The 22,609-nt window shown below is 29.5% G+C and overlaps 3 protein-coding genes across 3 annotated transcripts in view; all 3 read right to left on the bottom strand.

Moving 5' to 3' along the window:
* The window catches only part of LOC113378775 (alkaline phosphatase 4-like), a 23,953-nt gene extending 15,665 nt beyond the window's left edge, over positions 1 to 8,288 (bottom strand). Inside the window, exon 1 of the mRNA XM_026619369.1 lies at positions 8,101 to 8,288. Coding sequence (XP_026475154.1) covers positions 8,101 to 8,274 — 174 coding nt within the window. The 5' untranslated portion in view covers positions 8,275 to 8,288. The remainder of the gene's footprint in view (positions 1 to 8,100) is intronic.
* A 5,238-nt stretch (positions 8,289 to 13,526) lies between these two features.
* Positions 13,527 to 15,996, bottom strand: LOC113375960 (paired box protein Pax-6-like). The gene is made up of 4 exons (XM_026615897.1): positions 15,909 to 15,996; positions 13,944 to 14,114; positions 13,718 to 13,800; positions 13,527 to 13,616 (listed from the first exon to the last, which is right to left on the bottom strand). The coding sequence occupies exons 1-4, from the start codon at positions 15,994 to 15,996 to the stop codon at positions 13,527 to 13,529; spliced, it is 432 nt and encodes a 143-aa protein (XP_026471682.1).
* Positions 15,997 to 16,075: 79 nt separating this feature from the next.
* The window catches only part of LOC113375961 (fibroin heavy chain-like), a 125,640-nt gene continuing 119,106 nt past the window's right edge, over positions 16,076 to 22,609 (bottom strand). The window contains exon 8 of the mRNA XM_026615898.1: positions 16,076 to 16,167. Coding sequence (XP_026471683.1) covers positions 16,076 to 16,167 — 92 coding nt within the window. The remainder of the gene's footprint in view (positions 16,168 to 22,609) is intronic.

Consider the following 22,609-nt stretch of genomic DNA (forward strand, 5'->3'; position numbering starts at 1 on the left):
AAAATTCATAAGCGCAGAAATCATTATGATAAATGCAGTAGTAATTATAATAAATACAGTAAGCCTTATAATAATAAATACAATAGAAGTCCATTAATCTGGCACCCAACAGTTTAGAATGCCCGATAGTCCGGCGTCGATCCGAAAAATTGTAAACTTTTGGATTTCTTTAAAAGTATGTATTTATAGTTAATAAAAACGCTCGAAAGTTATTCAGAAGTTTTCGAAGTAGTGTAATATCATCCGGAAGGGCTCGGAATTGTTTTTTTTTTGGCATCACGCATATACTGTTTCTTTACCACTTTAAGTCTAAGTACAAAAAATCCTTTAAATGCCTCAGTCTACCCAAAAATTCCAAAGTCCAGCCGAAAGTATAAAAGTTAGTTTCTAGAACTATTGTTGATATTTTTCTTTTACTCATATTTGATTTAACCCAAGAATCAAGAAATTACTTAAAATTTCATATGCTTTGATTTATAGAAGGACTGTTGAATTAAATTCAATGACTGTTGTTAAATGTCGACTGTGTGTAGCTGATCAGAATCACTCAACAGGTTTATCTTTTGTTCAGCTCTAGTTACATGTTACATATCTATGTGCTATGAACATTATATAAAATGCAAAATAAACTTTGTTATGTGTATTTGCATACTTTATTTTTAGTTTAATTAATAAAATAAATGTTTTTATAATCACCACCCGATAGTCCAAAATTTTTAGTAGTTTGGCACCGAAACCGGTACCGAGCGTGCCGGATTAATGGACTCTTACTGTACATCAAATATGACAACCGTTTGGGTTGTCATCTACATAGATGTTGTGATGATGTCATTAAGAACTCGTCACAATAGCTTATAAAAATCGATAAGTTCTGACTGATGTAGATAAAGTTTATAGATTATAAAAACTGATCTTTCTAAAATCTGAACAAAGAAATCACATGCAATAGATTCTTACATTATTACTAAGATTTGAATAATATCCCAGCGTTTAATATACTTCATTTCATCATCCAAATACAGGCTGTTCCTGAACTTAATGTCAAACCGAAATCGGGTGATAGTATTGACCTTGTCCTATCCTGAAAAAAGTTGGAAGAAAAATTCCCGTTGTTTGTAAATTATAAGCTTTTAAGTGCAACCTAGACCTTTGATGAAATTATTACCATTTTTCAGTTATTATAGTTAATTTTTATTGATTTTGTTCATTTAAACTTTGTTACCGTAACCATGAATAACATTTCTGCGACCGCAGTCAAAAATAATAACCTAATTGCCTCAAGTTGCAAAGATTTAAGATTTTTTGTTAAATTATGAATTTAATTTTATTAAAATCGGTCGACTTTAAGCAAACCTTCTTTACAAAAATATACTGAAGTGTGTGTGCAAGTCTCATTAAAAGTTGACGAATTTAAGCAGGTTTGTAAAATAGAAAAATACTTGATAATTTTATTATTGAAAAAATTCGACAAAAAAATAAAAACCTAAAAATGACGAGGTTTAGTTCTTGAAAACTTGAGAAAATTGTATTATTATTTTTTACTGAGAACTTAGAAATGTTATTCACTATTATAGTTCCAAAGTTTAAATGAGCGAAATTGATAATAATTAACTACAATAACTGAAAATGGACAAAATTTTACCAAAGTTCTAGGTTGCACTTAAAAGCTCATAATTTCCAAATAACATGAGATAATTTTTGTTCTAATTTTTTTCAGGACAGTTAAGGTCGATACATCACGCTTTGAGACACCCTGTATATTATATTATATTATTACCATTATTGTTATACCCTGTATATTATATTATTAGGACACCCTGTATATTATATTATATTATTAGCGGAAGCTCGTTTTTAGATCAGACAAGTGAAAAAAATCAGTTTTAAATAGTTTATTATTAATAAAAAAGCATGTTTCCTATCAGGTTTGCACTTCTAATATTATATTAAAAACATAATTTTTAATGTGGGCGTAATCGTAGCATTTGATGGGCACGACGAAGAATCATTTCTTGAATATTGTCGAATGTGGGAAATACGTTGGTCAAGTGAAAATTACATTTTAAATAATTTATTAGCAATAAAATAGACACTACTACCTTTTAACAGGCCAATGCTGGACTGGAATTATTAGTTTGATATAATCTTTATAGAAATACATTATAATTTGTCCTGATTTACTCATATTAAGTGTCGAAACATATAGAGAAAAAATGATATTTTTCCATTTTTTAATTCGACGAATGTCCGCTAATATATATAAGAAGAGAACGCAACTGACGTCTATGTTTGCAGCATAGCTCTGTACGGATCAGAAACGTGGATTCTGAGAAAGGCCGACAAAAACTCTTTAAAATCTGGAGAGTTTTGAAATGAGGTGCTGGAGGCAAACGGAGAAGACAAAGCGGACATACAAGATAACAAATAAAGAATTCCTAAGAAGATTGGATAGAACCTTTTCGGCAAAAAGAGTGCCTTTTACAGGACGTCTAGACTAGAGGGACAGGGAAGAAGAAGAATGCAGATGATAGATAACTTACATGAAATGAAAAAATACTGGAAACTGAAAGCTGAAGCGCAGGATTAGAAAACATGAAAGCTGAAGTTCGTAAAGAAAAATGCGTAACAGTGTTTAATGGCAATGGAAATGGTAAACAAGGAAGGGAAAGGAAATCATTGATTTGTGGTGTGAGAGCCACCATAAACCTGCCTAAGAGTAGACTATATATTCTATCACTGCTGAGTGATTAATTATTTCATTAAGAAAATCTAAAATGTCATAAAACAATAAATTACTAATATATAAGTCAGTAATAATACCAATATGGACTTATGGTATTCAACTATGGGGATGTGCAACATAGATTATCTACAGGGGAATCTCTTCAGTGGAAGATACCTCTAAATGTCATATTTAATGGATCACATAGGCTCATAGAAATTTGTATTTCTGATTGTCTATAATAAATGAATAAAATAAAGAAAAATATTTCATTCTGTTTTCATAATCTCTCATACCAGGCACCCCTGCCTGACGGAGATATGAAAATAATATATCAATAAAAAAAAATTATTCATCAAGTTAACCTATTAATTTCATTGCTCAGTCATATTCATAATAATAATTTATATTATTACTATTATGAATGAAAATTTTCGATGGAAGATTTTCACCCCTAACTATACTCGGGAACATGTGGAAATCGCAGACGTCCATATGTCGCGGGACGTCAGTTTCATATGCCAAGCCCGCTTGCCTGCCTGACTGATTAATAAATAACAGTGTGATATCTACTAAACAATTTTTAATGAAATCGCCAATTAGACCTTAACTGGCTGTTATCAGAGCAGAAAGCAAACATAGCCGAATTGACTAAATTGACACTTTGGCAAGCGATAGTTCCTATCAGCCCGCGTTCGGCATCAGTGCACTTTATCACATCATACTTATAAAATACATTATTATTGAATTAATTTTCAAAACGTTTAATTTGTTTTCGTTTCGATTACTTTGTGATTAAATAAACACGTTGTCGTTGATAACATGTTATGTTCGCTAAAGATTATTTGTAACAAATGGTATTCTCTTAAATATAATTTTGTATTTTTCACATTGGAAATATAATTTAAAATAATTACGCTGTTGTAAATCGTTTTTTGATTTATTTGAATAGTAATCAGAATATAAAAGCCTTATAAACTGTAGTCATTTCACTTGACTACGTCACTTTTTCAGAAGGCAACCCAACGGTTGGTCCTTCTATATTTGATGAAGTTATCATTACAATTTCTCTAATACAGATGAATTTTTCATAGCTGCAGCAATACCCAAATAAAGTCGAAAGGGTATTCCCACTTAGAAACATATTGCTATCTATATTTCCAAGGCAAAACCAAATACACTACTGCTTGATATCAGGCTATCCGTGGCTGGTATCAAACCTGAAACTTTTGATTAAAATCCCAAGCTTAAAACACGAATTCACGGGGGAGCTCATAAGTAAAATTTAAATTCACGAATAACTACATGTCTTCAGTTTATCATAGCAATTTTTTTCTTTATATTGCATACGATATTCAATTCTGGGGTTTACTACGTAGTTAATAAAAATATTTAAGCTTCAGAAAAAAGCATTGCGTATAACTTTTTCTTTATCCGGTAAAACCATTTTCCAAAAATTCTATTGTTAACATTATCTTTTATCAAAAATAATTCGGAACTTTTAAGTATGAATTCAACCTCCTCCAATTATAGCACTTGTTAGGTATTCAACTCAGGAATAAGCTTAATTAGCCAAATTTAGACAATAAAAAATTACATGCTAATTTAATTAAACTTTTTAAAGGCTTTGCTCTTATTATATTGCAGGTTCACACTACACGATTCCAATAAATATTTTTATACCGACTTTTATAAATATTATCTAAAAAAATTGACTATATTACATTGAATATTAAAATATTATAGAGTAGAACGGGGCTTAAAGGTCCCGTGGTAAAAAATTTCATCGCCGACATCTCAAAAACAAGTAAGAACGACAATTTTTGAAATAAAGAGCAAAAGATGTAAAACCAGTTATCACTTTGATTCCACCAAAGTCGCTATAAAGAGGTAAAAAGGGCCATGTATCAATATTCATAACAATAGTATTTTTTCTCGTTGGTAGTTTTTTGGTTTTGAGCCCATTTCGTTAGTGTTTAATAAATAAATATAATTTTTAAATATACGTTATTTAATTGTTTTATAAGGAGTATGTTAATTCTAAGCTAGATTCAACAGTTTGTTTTATAAAAAGCATACATGTGGGTGGAGTAAAAAGTTCCAAGTAAATCTTTACATTGGCAGAGGTATAAATAATAAGAAAATTACAAGAGATATTATATTAATAGTTATGCCAACTCTGCTGATGAATATTTTTGACAAATTATTAGATCAAGATTACATACAGTATGATTTTTGTAAAAAAATACGCTCATAAAGTATTACAGAAATTGCAATAATAAAAAAAACATCACATAAAGAAAGGACATTCGTTTGGGTTGCTATCTGTAAAATCGACGTAGTCTTAAGTCAAATCAGAAAAAAATCAATTAAGAAAATCATATAAATCCTAACACTATTTGCTGATTTCAATTCATGTATCATTCATCTCATTAACTAAACTAAAATTACAACATCATTTTTGTTAAGATTATACATAGCTTGCTTACAACGTACCTGTGCCAGTCGCTGTGAATTTACTTCAAATTTTAAATGTATCTATTTATTTGAAAGTTTCTTAAATAAAGCCAATAAATAAAAATTAAGGAATGCTCTACGTTCTCGTTTTGCCAATACGGCGGTGTTTTCCACTCGATGCAAAGATGTTGATTAAAATGCGGGGTCTGAATACAAATACGAAAACATCACTCCGTCTTCATTAGGTCGACTTATGTAAATACAATTTATACATTTTGCGCACTGTTTTACGTACCTTGCAGTCGAGATTTATTTATATGCATGTATATATAGAGTAGGCCAGGGCACAAAGGTCCATTTTGACTTTCAATAATTATACTGTCTGAACTAAATGAACTACATCACAACACTTAGCACGTATCAAACAAACAACTATCAAACTATGTTCAGTAAAATGCTCAGTTAATTCCTAATTAAAGAAATATATTTTTAGCTATTTTCTAAAATTTGTTACTTGTGCCTTTTTATTACATAGGCTGGGTGAGAAGAGACAGCCATCAGGCTGTCATATCTCATATTTAATTTTAAAGCAATTATACAAAATAATAGCTTAATTATTTAATCAATGCAAAATAAAAATTTCATGGGCATATTATTTACAAGGATTACACCTTTAGATTATTACTTTTTTTAGATATAAGTATACATATAAGGATTACACAGTATACAACCTTGATCTGGTATTTCGTAACAAATATTTATCAGAATTGCCTGGATAACTATTTTATTTATCTCTTGTAGAATAGCTTTTTAACACTTTTGCCGAGGTAAAGGTTCAATTAGTCCTTTTTGCCCAGCCCAGATGTAAGCTTTTACAGGGGTTATATAAATAAGTGTTAAATATTACTTCATAATAACAATAAATCTCATTAAATGTTAAGTCAATTAAATAACTTACACTCAAAAACTATTAAAAAAGTATATTAAAGTATCGTAAACTAAAAAAACAGTATCGACAACCAAAAAACTAAAAACAAAAAAATATACTTTTGTTATGGATTTATACATTTCCGTTTACCTCCTAATAGCGACGAAGTGAGAATCAAGGTGATGGCTGGTTATACATTTTTGCCCTCTACTTTCAAATATTGTTGTAAAAAAAATCCTAACTTTACTTGTTTTTGAGATATCGATGGTGGACTCTTTACCGGCGGACCTTTAAGCCTCGCTCTACCCTATATATATATATATATATATATATATAACTGCTTGAAAAAAAGGCATATTGAATGAAAGTCTAACTTTAAAAATATTTATATCTGCAAAAATAAAAAGTAGTTTGAGCATCCCTTACAAATAGTCTTTTATGCACCCAATGAAATTGGATTGGATTGAAGTTAATATCTTACGCACCTGATCCTACTACTAAATTTATTGCTTTTTTTAAGTTCTCGTTCGTACAGAAACATGCTTGTACTTTTTCTATCGATGTATTGATAGCAAATTAAACTTGATGCAAAAATTATTCCAAAATAAATAATTTGATACAAGTGAAATTTACGAAAACTCGCATTAGGAAAATCAGAATTAGTATTTCCGTAACTATTAGTTTCGAAATTCTGAAAAATTTAGCATACTCGTTGTAAAAAAAAAACAAAATAATAGTTTAAGCACTAGGCGTTATACAATTAATTGATATTTTTTCTCAATTCAAAAAGCCGATCGAAAGATTTTGGTTGGTACTTATGTTAATTTTATTTAATCAAATACAATTTTCCATATAGATTTTCAATTAAATTCAATTAAAACTAACGTCGAATTAGTCAGAGATCATCATAAAAAATAACTATAACAAAAAAACAATCATGGTAAGGAGATGTCCATTAATCATATTTGGTTCAAAGGGAGAAGAAAGAGTTTGGCAAAAAATCACGAACTATGACTTGGGGGAGGAACGGGAGGTCTCGTAAAATATAACGCATATTGATTTTCTACCTGCATTAAAAAAACCTAAAGTCTTCAAATAAAAATAATTATACAAAATTTTACCATTTTTCTAAGTACAGAAAATACGCCGCGTATTATACGCGCAATGTTAGGTAAGGGAGGGAGGTTAATTTTAAATATGATTCAAAAAATTGATTACGTGATTAATGAACGGCACCTAATGTTGCTCAAGTCGAACCACTGCTTAAGTTAGTAATTTCCAACCTTTTTCGCACCACGAGCCTCTTTTCTAATAAAGAAAAATGTCAGGCCTCCCTTAAGTAACAACCCGTATGGTAAATTATTGTAATCGTCCAAGAATCAAAATTGAAAATTTTTGCATATATTCACGTTTTAAAAGTTTCTGAATATTTTGGCATACCTCAGAAAAAAATGGATGTGTGTGCGTTTGTGTATGAATGTATGTATGGATACAATTCTTCATCAACGTTTTCGGGCGCACGTAACAACGGTTTGAATGGTTCCAAAAACGTTCGATTCCTATTGATAGGGAGATATGCTGATTAGTTTTTAGTAAAGGCAGATCCAACCATTTCAAAAATAGAAATCGAGTTTTTGAGAGAACGGAGCATCCGATTACTACACCACTAGTCCGATCTTTAGATCGATGATCGATGAGTCTATCTGATTTTTCAATCTTAATTCTTATTTATAAAATTGATTATGTTATGTGTATCGAGAAATTAATGCAACTTGCCTTAAGGCAAAATGCTAATTACAATTAGTTTAAATATTGAGGCCCATAAGATGCAATCAATGGGCCTTCCAAAAATATATAACCGTCAGATGGTCAGATGGAATTTGATGAAAAAACGGACATTGTCAGGGTATATAAGTATATATGTACGCTGTACTTCGCGGCACGAGTTAATAAACCAAAGACACTGTTGCGAAAATATTATAATAAATCTTACCTTTGACAGACCGATGTTTGGAAATTTATCAAAGGACAAAGAATATGATTCTCCCGTGGCAGCTTTAGTTTTCTGTCCTTTATATATTCTACTTGCTGTTATTGTAGTCATCCCCATTCCATCGCCAATCATGATCACCACATTTTTGGCAACTGGGGATCTCGATTCTTTCATTTGCAGCACTCTTTTCAAATTATCTTGGCCCACTTTCAACCAAAAATTTGTGTCTGGAAATACATGAGGTTACATATTTCAACTGCTTAATTTATTTAACTGAAAATGATTGTTTTTTAACTTCCCGTAGGGCAAGTTATATCAATCGCAAAAAAAATCGAAAATTAAAATTTTTATATATCATTACGTTTCAAAGGTTGCTGAATATTTTGGCATACCTTAAAAAAAATAGATGTATGTATGTGTGTGTGTGCGTGTGTGCGGATACAAATTTTTGTCGACGATTTCGGGAACACCGATCTACCGGTTTGAATAATTCAAAAAAACATTCGATTCGTATTGATAAGGAGACGATTAGTTTTTGGCGAAGGCAGGTCTAGTCGTTCCAAAGATACGGGAATTTGGCGGTCAAAAATGATCATTAGACATATGCACATCAAATTATCAGATATTTTAACAATTTTGTAACAATTTTGTTTACATTCCTATGAGTTCCGTAACAATGTTTATCCGTAAGACGGCGACGCGCTTCGATATTTTGTCTCTATGCAGTTAAAGCAGTACGATTGATTTGAAAAAAAGTTCAGAATTTCCAAAATATTTCTAAATGAATTTTACTTCAAAAAGTCTTTTTTTTTTCAAAAGGTTTTGAAACAAAGATATATAAAAATTTTCATTTTCGATTTTTTTGCGATTACTATAACTTGCCCTACGGAAAGTTAAAAAATCACGCAGCAGATATTTAAAAGATATCTTACGATTAATATAATTTCAAGACAATAAATTTTAAATTCGTAATACTATATTACTATTAAAATTCATAAAATCTGTATATTATAACTTTTTTACAAATTATAGTGTTCAATTGTATTAAAACTAATTAAAACTAATTCTATATACCATAGGTGGGGAACCTGCGGCCTCGAGGCCGCATGCGACCTCCTAGGGGTTCCTGTGCGGCCCCCCCTTGCCTTCTAGTACAAATTAGTAGAGTTACTTTCAAACAACTATTTTACAAAAATCCCACCAAAAACAGTCATATTGTAACATGACATCAGATTACTAGCCTGAAACACAGACTCTTAGGCAGATACGAAATAAAGATGTAATATATTATATTAATATTATTCAATATAAGCAATATTTTCGATTTTGCAAGACATCGCCTATTATACGATTCAAAAATTATGATAAAAAAATTAACAGTGCAAAAGAATTGTTAGCACCCGGGTTGAAGATTTTTATGCGTATCTGTAGTAAAATGATAAAAATTTATACTTCTTGCAACCAAAAGCAAATCCGCAGCTTTGGCGGAGATCGGAGCAACCAGATTTTACCTAGATATATTGGCAATTTTATGAGACCATAGTTATAAAATGACACAAAACTATACCTTTTTTCATAAAATACAAAAATATATTTTTAAAAATCGCTGTAGGCAAAATATGTGTCCGTATCTATATGCACATAATATATAGAATTTATTTATATTTAAATCTTGAAATATAAATATAGAGTAAGGTATTTGAAATAAGAACAACTCAAATGCAAAATATAAAGTAACTAGCTGTAAGTGGAATTCTGTCTTAAGGCAATTAAGGCATCGTGCCTTAAGGCAAATTGCTGGAACTTCCCGTACCAAAAATTATTATTTTTTCAAAAACGATTAACATTTTTGAAAAAAATTTACTTTAAAAAAATAAAATTTTTGAGAAACTATAAATTGGACAAAAAATTACTTTTTTTTGAAAAAAATTAAAAAAAAAAAATAAATTTTTTTTAAAATTTTTTTTTTGAAAAAAAAAATTTTTTTTAAAATTTTTTTTTTGAAAAAAAAATTTTTTTTCTTTATTTTGACATTCTGTGGAAGATCTGAACTTTTTTTTCAAAGCAATCGTACTGCTTTAACTGCTTAGGGACAAAATATAAAGCGCGTAAGCGCCGCGTCGCTGTCTAACGCATAAGCATTGATACGGAACCCATAGGAATGTTAACAAAATGTATACTTATTGTTAAAATCTCTATAAAATATCTGATAATTTGATGTGCATTTGTCTAATGATCATTTTTGACCGCCAAATGGCTCATTTTTTTACTTTTTAATCCATATCTCCGAAACCGCTAGACGTACCTTCATGAAAATTTTATCGATTCTTCATCTTGTCAATACAAGTGAAATGTTTTAAAAAATTATTCAAATCGGACGCTCCGTTCTCTTAAAAACTGAGTAACCGTTTTCGGTACTTTTTGCCCCATATCTTCGGAACGGCTTGACCTGCCTTCGCCAAAAACTAATCAGCACGTCTCCTTATCAATACGAATCGAATGTTTTTTGAATTATTCAAATCGGTTGATCCGTGTTCCCGAAATCGTCGACAAAAATTTGTATCCGCACATACATACACACATACATACACACACACATACACACACACATACATCCATTTTTTCTAAGGTATGCCAAAATGTTCACAAATCTCTGAAACGTAAAGATATATAAAAATTTTCATTTTCGATTTTTTTGCGATTACTATAACTTGTCCTACGGGAAGTTAACAATACATTTTGTGCATAATAAATACATATTTTAATTAAAATATTTCTTTCACGTTTATTATTGTGAGTTTATGCATTAAAACAATTATGAGTTTATACATTAATACAAATAAAACGCTTATTTTCATGGGTAAACAATATCATTCTCTAAATGGATTAGGTACATCATTTATTAATAATATTTTTCAAATTATATTTATAATTGTCTTTCAATAGTGTCTAGGTACATTTCTTTTGGAAAGAGGTAACGTTGCGTTTAATGCATTAATCCTATTTTTTTTATAACAACCATTGTTCTTAATAGTAACAACAGAAATGTCCATACCGAAAGTTCACAAATAAATTTAATCTGGCTTTTACAAAGCCCGAAATTCCCTAAATTAACCGTTAACACCTTAGTTTTCAAAATAAAAATCTATCAGTCAATTCATTGGTATAACAAAAATATATAATTTCTTAATTCAAATAATTATGTAACAATAATAATACGGAAATCAAATTCAAATCAAAAGACTTTAATATCATTTTCATATAAAAAATGAATGTTTAAATGAAATTAAAACGAACTAAAATATTTATAATTTATTTAAAATTTAATTTATAAAATATTTAAATTTTTGAAGTATTTTATTTACTTTCTTCTATATAATGCAATAAATTGTTAAAACTATAAACATACTATAATTATTTCACAAAAATCACTTTTTTAGGTCAATCAGCTTATGCGGCCTCTTTTATTGCTGTCTAGTTTAAGTGTGGCCTCTAACGGCAAAAAGGTTCCCCACCTCTGCTATATACTATCTGAATGTATAAATAAGCAAAGTAGCTAACCAAAAACAATTCGAGTTTTATATCCTAATACTAAATAAAACAGCACTTCATTACTTCATGGTATGAAGATATAAAATGAATATTTAAAAACACGTGGCTGAATTAGACAAAAATTGTTCTGAAAAAAAAAAAATTGATTTTTAAAACCAACGATTATGGGTTTCGTTTGTTATTCGGGTTCAGATTCAACTAAATATGCGTATGCCATGAATTCAAACTCGCAAACAAGTGACAATGCATATTTAATTTTTTATAACATAATTTCAGATCAAAATTTTATTTTTCAAATTTTCTTACTTTCTTCTTATAAAAATTATTTAAGTTACAAAATTGACTTCGCTTGATTTCGCTAATCAAACAAAATCATGGAATGAGGAACTAAGTAATCAAATAAAAAACATCGTTTATCACAAAGCACTACAATAAAAATTGAACTGATTTTTGAATTATGATTTACATGATTAAAATTACTTTCTTTTAAATGCTTATAGTGTTTTATTTAATAATTTTTAATTCACATCGAATTATTACCAGGGTGACGGTTCTGTTCAGGATAATTTTTTGCAAAAAATAGAAAAAAGGTAAGAACAAAACACCGCCACATTACAAATTTTTTTGACAGGACGAAGTTTGTCGGGTCGGCTAGTTTTCATAAAATACCAGATCTAGGTTATATAAGAAAATAGAGAATTAAGAAGAAGTTAAATTAAAAAAAACAATTTTACAAAAGATAAATTAAATTAATAGATATTCCATTTCTTTTGACTAATATTTTTCATAAAATACCACATCAAAATTATATAATACATTGATTGAATAATTTAGGTATTATTTTGTAAAACCCTTTTAAAATGTAGAATAAGACTTTGTATTTGTTTGACTGGTGGCTGCCCCTTTTTACTCAGCTTATACTGTAAAAAAGGACTGGTGACAAGTTTTAAGAAAATAGCTAAATACATATTCATATTACTATAATTATATTATTACTATAATTAGAAATTCATTGGAAATTTTACTGATCATAGTTCGATGAATATTTATTTGATACGTGTTAATTGTTGTAATGTAGTTAGTTTGTTTTAGACAGTATGATTACTGAGAGTCAAATTGAACCTAAGTGCCCCCTCCGCACTCTATTAAAATTTCTTCTACAGAATATACGAGGTCTGTTCAAAAAGTACCCGGAATTTTCGTTTTTTCAAAAAAATATTTATTTATTCGTCTACATTAATGTGGTCCCCTTCAAAGTAGTCCCCCCCAGATATAATACACTTATGCCAGCGTTTTTTCCAATTTTCGAAGCACCCTTGATATTCACTTTTTGATATGTCCTTGAGCACTCTCAGCGATTTTCTTCAATCGAGGAAAACCGCCGTCCTTTCATGGGTCTCTTCAACTTTGGGAATAGGAAAAAGTCACACGGAGCCATATCTGGTGAATTTTTGCACTTTGCAACACTTTATTTCATTTTTTACGCAAAATTTAATACAAATTCTTTGACTTTTCAATTCTTCCATTGTAAAAATCGCCGAGCTCAGAAAAACACGTCGAACCTTAGCGACTACCACAGACAAAGTAAACAGTGAATATAGCTGAAAATTTCATCATACTTTAGGGGCATGTATACCAACACAATAAAAAAAAAATTTGACAATCAGACACTCCAGACCCGCGAAATTTAATTATTAGTAATTCCGGGTACTTTTTGAACACACCTCGTAATATGGTACCTGTAGGTATCAGTAAGCGCAATCGAAGGTTACATGGTGTTGGAAACGTGGAAATTGAGGCGTGGCGGAGAACTCACAGGCAATGGCGTCGTACAGCAGGTTGATTTGCGACGCTTTTGCCGTTGCCGACTGCGCTTAAATCGCCTTACCCGCTGTTCCAGCTCCAGGCTGGTTGCGACGTTTCTCTTCGCGACGCCATTTCGCTCGACGGTTGGAAAACCATACCTAAAAATAATATATTGAATACTGAATAATTTATAACACTCTTTGTCTTATTTTATTTACGACAATTGAAATGAGTTTTGTAAATAAATTTTAAAAATTACCTGAATTCGCGCTTCCGGTAAAATAATTTTATCCGCCAATCGTTCTCTTGCGAGGAGGTCCGGGTAGTGATTCCTCTCAAACTCTAAATTGCAATAATAAATTTAAACAATATAAAATTTTGCATACGTATTAAAAAATAAATACAAATTGATAAAAAATTAAGCATAATATATCTAGATTAGTTGAAAAATTAGGCATGATATATCTAGATTAGTTGAAATGTACCATTTTGTAAAATTTCTATCTGTTCGTTTGTGTAGGAAGTACGATACCGGTGCAGTTGTTGTGTTATTTGCGATTGTGCCTGGTCATCATCTTGTCCTATAACAGATCCAGGGTTAGAATTTATTTCAGATACCGCTTCTTCGGAACAGTGTCCATTATCTTGATCAGTTACTAAAAAAATTATGGGTTTAATTTTAATTAACTTATGGCTGTACATGTCATATATATATATATATATATATATATATATATATATATATATATATATTTGGAAATATGAACAAACAACACTTTTTTGCACTAATTTATTAAATAATAATTTTCACAAACGTTTCGAGACTAGGTTTGTCTCATCATCAGTGTGTTATAATTTAAAATTTAAAATATGGAAACCTAAATTAGCATTATATGTTATCCGTTACAAGTCATTCAATATACTGTCTTCTGTATGCCACCAACGATCGTCGGAGTCCGAATTCTCTATTCAATTTCAAGTGGTTAGTCACGCAATATCAAATAGGAAAGAAAGGATTAGAGCCCAGTTGAAAAATAGATGCATGTTGTTAGGAGAAAAAATATTCTATGATATGAGACGGTTCGTCCAAAAAATTTGTTTTAAATTATTATAATTAAATATATATATATATATATATATATATACAGTGGCGGCAATGGCAATATATATATATATATATATATATATATTGTTAGGGCTATCCACCCTTTTGCAATAATTATAAATAATATTATAAATTCTATATAACAGTCAAATATGAAAGACGCAATATACGTTGTTGACTCACAGCTCATAGATTGTATCAGAGATAAGCAACATTGTATGCAAGCCTGTAACGGTTTCTTCGACGGACAAAACCACAAATTGCGTCTAAAATAAATAGTTGAGTCATTCAAACTTTTTCTGGACGGGTGGTTACGTCATCATCAGAGATTATAAAAAGCCTGAGGATTACGGAATCAGTGTTCATTCTAAGTCCAGTTTCCAAACAGTTCACATCAGTCTTATTTCAAAATATTAATTGTGTATTAAGTTGTAATCAAGTGTAACCGAATAATGAAGTAAATAAAGTTAATAAACGTCTTCAAATGTTTAATTAAATATTTCCACAGTGATTAAAGCGTTAGCAGCAGAAGAACCTAATTATAAATGTTGACATCGTTGGCGTGACGCAGTGTTGGGATCTCAACATAATTGTTGTTAGTTCAAGGGTGCACAACATCATTTGGTGGCAGTGTGGGATTCTGCGAATTTTTTTTTATAAAAAATGCTAAGGTATTTACCATAACATGTTTTGAACATAGAATTATCGCATACTTAGAAAACGGATATTTGGAAAAATACGCTGAAGTATAGCAATAATTAGATTCAAAAAACGGTGAGAAGCTTTACCGAAAGTGGAAATATCAGTGAAACTACAAAGTGAAGACTCCAAGAAACAAGAATCGAAAGAAATCAAGTACTACAAAAATCAAGAAATCGAGAATTTAATCAAAGTATAAAGAGATATAATTAAGAATCTATAAAGAAGAATTTCTAAGAATCGTAACAAGAAGAAACAAGAAAATCAAATCAAGAATCAAGAAGCAAGAAAAGAGAAAGAAGATAATACAAATCAAGAAACAAGAATCGAGAAGTTCAAGTGTTATATTTACAAGTGAAAAATCAAAGGTGAAAAATCAAAGGTGAAAACTAAAATAAAAGTGTTATGAAAAAGTGATACAAATCATTGAGTGAAATCGAGTGAACCAGAAGGATATTCAATTAAAAAAGGATTACAACTCATTGTCAGTAAGCTAATTTTTAATATATTTTTGTAAATTTTTGCGCTTCTGTTTTAATAGTTCTACATATCTTTTCAAAAATGAATGAACCAGTCGATATGTCGCGCGAAGATAAATTAAGTATTCAAACTGCTATTGCTTTAATCCCGAATTTCAATGGGGAACCTTCAAATCTTCCTTCATTCATTACAGCTTGTGATGCTTTGTCGGTGGATTTGAATCCATCAGAAGCGGAAAAATTGCTTACAGTCATAAAATTGAAATTAGACCCACAAATTTTCGCAAAAATCCAATTTATTAATTTTGAAACGTGGGATGATTTAAAATGTTATTTAGCTAAAGAATATGTTGTAAAAAGATCCAGGGTTAGAATTTATTTCAGATACCGCTTCTTCGGAACAGTGTCCATTATCTTGATCAGTTACTAAAAAAATTATGGGTTTAATTTTAATTAACTTATGGCTGTACATGTCATATATATATATATATATATATATATATATATTTGGAAATATGAACAAACAACACTTTTTTGCACTAATTTATTAAATAATAATTTTCACAAACGTTTCGAGACTAGGTTTGTCTCATCATCAGTGTGTTATAATTTAAAATTTAAAATATGGAAACCTAAATTAGCATTATATGTTATCCGTTACAAGTCATTCAATATACTGTCTTCTGTATGCCACCAACGATCGTCGGAGTCCGAATTCTCTATTCAATTTCAAGTGGTTAGTCACGCAATATCAAATAGGAAAGAAAGGATTAGAGCCCAGTTGAAAAATAGATGCATGTTGTTAGGAGAAAAAATATTCTATGATATGAGACGGTTCGTTCAAAAAATTTGTTTTAAATTATTATAATTAAATATATATATATATATATATATATATATATATATATATATACAGTGGCGGCGCTAGACCATTTGTAGGCGTCGGCGAAATTCGTTTGCGAGGCCCCCCTTTATTTCCAAATAAAGTTGACTAGTGATGTCTGGCATCGTGCCTTAGGAAAAATTTAGAAGTTTTTTGAAAAATGTTTTTTTTATTTGAAATATTTTTATACTTTGAAATTGAAATTTTCGAACTTTTTTTCGAAGCAATCACGCTGCGTTAGCTGCTTAGAGACAAAATATCGTACATTGGTTCCGAACGCATAGTAATGTAAACGAAATTTGTACTTATTAATAACATTTTTTATAAAATAACCGATAATTTGATGTGCATATGTCTAATGATCATTTTTGTCCGCCAAATGGCTTTGCTTTTACTATTTTTTATTAAATCTGCAAAACCGCCTATTGAATCTGCAAACCGGAAGGCGATTGAATCTGCAATCCTAAAAATTTAACCATTTCTTTATTTTGTTAATACAAATAAAATGTTATTTGAATCATTCAAATCGGACGCTCCATTTTTTTAAAGACTGAAATACAATTTGGCACTTTTTGCTCCGTATATTTGCCCTGCCTTTGCCAAAAACTAATCACCACGCCATCAATACAAATCAATTGTTTTCTGAACTTTTCAAATTGATTGATCCGTGTTCACAAAATCGTCGACGAAAATTTGTTTCCGCGCATATATACATACATACACACATATACATCAATTTTTCTTAAGGTGTGCCAAAATGTTTAGAAACCTTCTAACAAAAAGATGTAGGAAAATTTTCATTCTCGATTTTTTCGATTACTATAACATATCCCACGGGAAGTTAAAAATTACACAAGTTAAAATAAACAAACTCTTCGGCAAAAATAGTTTGTTCTTCAGATATTATAAAAACACTGAAATTAAATAATTATTCCGAAGAAGTTTCTTTCATGCCAAATCATTCGATTAGCCAATTTTATAAATCTTCTTATGAAGTTCTTCCCTACGATTATAATTATTGGTTAATTTTATTCCTTACATATAAATCATTGGTTAATTTTATTCCTTGAATATTTAATTACTGTTTGGATTTGGACATTATGATACCTACTCATAAGAATTCCCAGAAGGAATTTAATGATTTACATTATTTTCACATAAGAAACAACCAAACAAATATAAACAATCAGAGAATTAGCCTTCTCGCGCGAAGTTGTTCAGATTTAATGATTTATAGTGTTGAGAGACAATATTAAATAGTGTCCAATAGAGATAAGAGAGTAAAATTATAGTGTCCGTAAACCACTAATTATTTTCTTTACTTGCATATCAGTATGAAAAAAACTAAATAAAAATGAAAAACTAAATTTTTAATAATTAAAATTTTTCCAGGGTCTCCTGGAAACTCCTGGGCCGACACCGCCGATGCCTAGCACCGCTACTGTATATATATATATATATATATATATATATATATATATACTAGCTGACCCGACAGACGTTGTTCTGTACCCAAGCCTACAATTTTACAATATTTTATACTAATATTTACTGCTTAGTTAAAAATAATAATTACTGTTTTTTGAATTACTATTTACACCAATATATGAGTGATGTTGAATGTAGAACTGTTTCAAATAAAATGATTCTTCTCAATTCCCACAGTTAACACTTTAATTATTCATTTAACAAATATTAAAAAATGTTCAATAAAATTGTATATTAAAAATTATACACTGCGATTTATAGAATATATATGCGGCATAATACTATATAGCATAATTTTGTTGATCGTAAGTTGAATAGAGCACATGTGAACAGGATTTGACAAATTAATTTACTTCAAATATAAACTTAAGCAATAATGTATATTGATTTATTAGTGAAAAAAATGTAATTTAGATATTAAAATTACTAAAAGCCAGTTAAAATATGGTACAAAATTATAAAAGTTATAGGCAACATTATTGAAGCAATTATTTTGGGTAGAAAAATAAAAGGTGATATTGCACCTTTGCCGCGAATGCTATATAGTAATTCTTTCTGAATTTGTTGTACTTTTTAAAAGATTTCAATTTTCAACACGTGTATGTTATGCTGTGACATAAATCACAAAGGCAGACGATCATTTTTAGTGTGATAAATTTGGAAAATCAATGTTTTAGTCGTGAATAAACAAAAAATCATTCATTTATACATTCACATCTACAGGTATGACTAAAAATACTATATAACCCTTAAACGCAATAAAATAAATTGAGCTATTGGAAATTTTGTTCTATAAATCGCAGTGTATAATTTTTAATATACAATTTTATTGAACATTTTTTAATATTTGTGCTCTGTGAATTTTTTTACTGTGCTCCAATTTACTTGATATTTTGGAAATAGGCTAATCTTTATCTTAAGTTCAGAAGTGAAAACAATTTGCACTACGTCACCATCCACCGCATTAATTGGATTATTAATCTTTTAATTCTGATTTTATCAGAACTTGTAATACACTATTTTAAAGGTGATTAAATGAGCTACAACTTTCTTTATCATAAATTTTACCGTAACTTCTCTTATTGTGAAACGGCGAAGAAAAATAATAAACAACAATAATTAGTCAGAAAAATACCTCGAATTTTCATGAATATATATATACCTTTATACGTATTCTTTCAGAGATATTATAATGAGAAATTGGATTTTTTTAATGTTTTTTTATGAAATCATGAGTTTTTTGAAAATCGTTTGTACCAAAGTTGTGGTCTTTTCTAGAATCCATCAAGATCTCTTAAACCAAGTTAATTCTAGATGGAATACCATTATTTTTAAATTTGGTGGAAATGGCACTGAAAAACTATTTTATTTAAATGAAAAAACATTATATGCGTCTTTTATTTGCATGATAGTTTACTCATTTTACACGCAGAAGTACTCATTTTAAAGCTTATTTTTAGCACTATAAAGACCCATTTTTATATCTAGCCTAATAATGTTCCTAAAACACTATAAAATAGCAATTTATTAAGATTTTAATTGATATAATTTTGTTCATTACATGATTTACGTTAAAATGTATATTTTTGAAGATATTAGCAAAAAATGATGAAAAACGCAAAAAAGAAACAAATTTTCAGTAGCCAGTAACTTGAAAAGTATATGCTTTTTTGAAAACGTTATTAAACATTTTTCTCTTATAATTAGTTCTTTTATCGATACCCAACGTTATTTTGAAAAAAGTAAAATTACACCAGTGAAAAGAAATGTCATCCACCCAAGAAGTGGTAAAGGAGTCTAAATTGTTTTCACTTCTGAAGAGTAAGATGAACCTAGTTCCAAAATTCCAAACGAATTGAAAAACAGTAAAAAAAGTTCAGACCGAAAGCGCTCCATTGAGTAAATATTTCGTACCCAATGCCAAACATATGATTTTTTGACACAATGAAACGTCTAAATATTTTTTTTTGTATTGTGACTTACAATTAGTATAGTGAGGCAAATTGAAAAAACGACTGCAAATTGAATATTTTTGAGCGCAATCACTTATGGCTCGTCTCAATTGCACGAATTCGTACGGCGAATCTCTTCGCAAAGTGCGCAAACAAAATTATTGCAAGCAAAGGTAATCCACGCGCACCTTGAGAACACGATTCGCCGTGCGCGTCAGACGCATGTTATATTATTTGCATCTAATATTAATTTAATTTTTGGCACATCTCAGCTTCTTTTCGGCATTAATAATGTAGACATTACATTTTCCTTATTCATAATTATGAATTTGTTATATTTTAATATTGCCTTAGCCTATAAGTGAACAGAAATGTTTGGCAAATGACAGTCTTCAATTGTTTATAATGTCAAACTAAGCTTCAAATATTTTCAAGGGCAAACAATGATAAGCGGTTTTTTGTAATTTTTTCCATTTATTTCTACAATCTAACTATATTTCTATGAATCAAAACATTCTAGAAAATTTCCCGAACAAACTTCAGGAAGATTCATGAAAATCCGAATTATAGTTTAGGAGGACTAATGAAACTTACATTGTTACAGAAGAATTTTATATATAAGATATATATATATATATATATATATATATATATATATATATACAAATGCATGCCCATAGTACAAACATAACATTTACAAATACATATATACCCACAACATACACATACATGCATATATACACACATATATACATATATATATATATATATATATATATATATATATATATATTGTTAGGGCTATCCACCCTTTTGCAATAATTATAAATAATATTATAAATTCTATATAACAGTCAAATATGAAAGACGCAATATACGTTGTTGACTCACAGCTCATAGATTGTATCAGAGATAAGCAACATTGTATGCAAGCCTGTAACGGTTTCTTCGACGGACAAAACCACAAATTGCGTCTAAAATAAATAGTTGAGTCATTCAAACTTTTTCTGGACGGGTGGTTACGTCATCATCAGAGATTATAAAAAGCCTGAGGATTACGGAATCAGTGTTCATTCTAAGTCCAGTTTCCAAACAGTTCACATCAGTCTTATTTCAAAATATTAATTGTGTATTAAGTTGTAATCAAGTGTAACCGAATAATGAAGTAAATAAAGTTAATAAACGTCTTCAAATGTTTAATTAAATATTTCCACAGTGATTAAAGCGTTAGCAGCAGAAGAACCTAATTATAAATGTTGACATCGTTGGCGTGACGCAGTGTTGGGATCTCAACATAATTGTTGTTAGTTCAAGGGTGCACAACATCATTTGGTGGCAGTGTGGGATTCTGCGAATTTTTTTTTATAAAAAATGCTAAGGTATTTACCATAACATGTTTTGAACATAGAATTATCGCATACTTAGAAAACGGATATTTGGAAAAATACGCTGAAGTATAGCAATAATTAGATTCAAAAAACGGTGAGAAGCTTTACCGAAAGTGGAAATATCAGTGAAACTACAAAGTGAAGACTCCAAGAAACAAGAATCGAAAGAAATCAAGTACTACAAAAATCAAGAAATCGAGAATTTAATCAAAGTATAAAGAGATATAATTAAGAATCTATAAAGAAGAATTTCTAAGAATCGTAACAAGAAGAAACAAGAAAATCAAATCAAGAATCAAGAAGCAAGAAAAGAGAAAGAAGATAATACAAATCAAGAAACAAGAATCGAGAAGTTCAAGTGTTATATTTACAAGTGAAAAATCAAAGGTAAAAAATCAAAGGTGAAAACTAAAATAAAAGTGTTATGAAAAAGTGATACAAATCATTGAGTGAAATCGAGTGAACCAGAAGGATATTCAATTAAAAAAGGATTACAACTCATTGTCAGTAAGCTAATTTTTAATATATTTTTGTAAATTTTTGCGCTTCTGTTTTAATAGTTCTACATATCTTTTCAAAAATGAATGAACCAGTCGATATGTCGCGCGAAGATAAATTAAGTATTCAAACTGCTATTGCTTTAATCCCGAATTTCAATGGGGAACCTTCAAATCTTCCTTCATTCATTACAGCTTGTGATGCTTTGTCGGTGGATTTGAATCCATCAGAAGCGGAAAAATTGCTTACAGTCATAAAATTGAAATTAGACCCACAAATTTTCGCAAAAATCCAATTTATTAATTTTGAAACGTGGGATGATTTAAAATGTTATTTAGCTAAAGAATATGTTGTAAAACGACACATTTCTAGTTTATTGATTGAATTAAATAATTTAAAACGAAAATATAACGAAACAGTAAAAAGTTTTGGAGACAGAATAGAAGAAATTTTGCGACAAATTTATTATTCAAATACAATTAGAATAGGACATGACTATGCAACAACAACACAAATTACATTCCAACAAGTAGGCATAAAAGTTTTTGAAAATGGCTTAAGAGAACCATTCAAAACTTTAGTAAAATGTTGTAGATTTTCTGATATCAAAGATTCTATTGACTTCGCTTTGCAAGAAGAAGCTTGTCAAAATTCATCAA

The sequence above is a fragment of the Ctenocephalides felis genome, unplaced genomic scaffold (genome assembly GCF_003426905.1).
Source record: "Ctenocephalides felis isolate EL2017-DRISC unplaced genomic scaffold, ASM342690v1 CF-g0.4_SCAFFOLD_01886, whole genome shotgun sequence".
Classification (NCBI taxonomy): Eukaryota; Metazoa; Arthropoda; class Insecta; order Siphonaptera; family Pulicidae; genus Ctenocephalides; species Ctenocephalides felis.

Bases quoted from the DNA above. Each gene is read 5' to 3' on its own strand.
- LOC113375960 (XM_026615897.1), bottom strand. From the start codon at position 15,996: ATGACTGTAAGCAATTTTTCCGCTTCTGATGGATTCAAATCCACCGAC. The intron at 13,801-13,943 runs GTACATTTCAAC...ATTGCAATTTAG, and splicing joins GATAGAAATTTTACAAAATG to AGTTTGAGAGGAATCACTAC. The intron at 13,617-13,717 runs GTAATTTTTAAA...TATTATTTTTAG, and splicing joins TACCGGAAGCGCGAATTCAG to GTATGGTTTTCCAACCGTCG.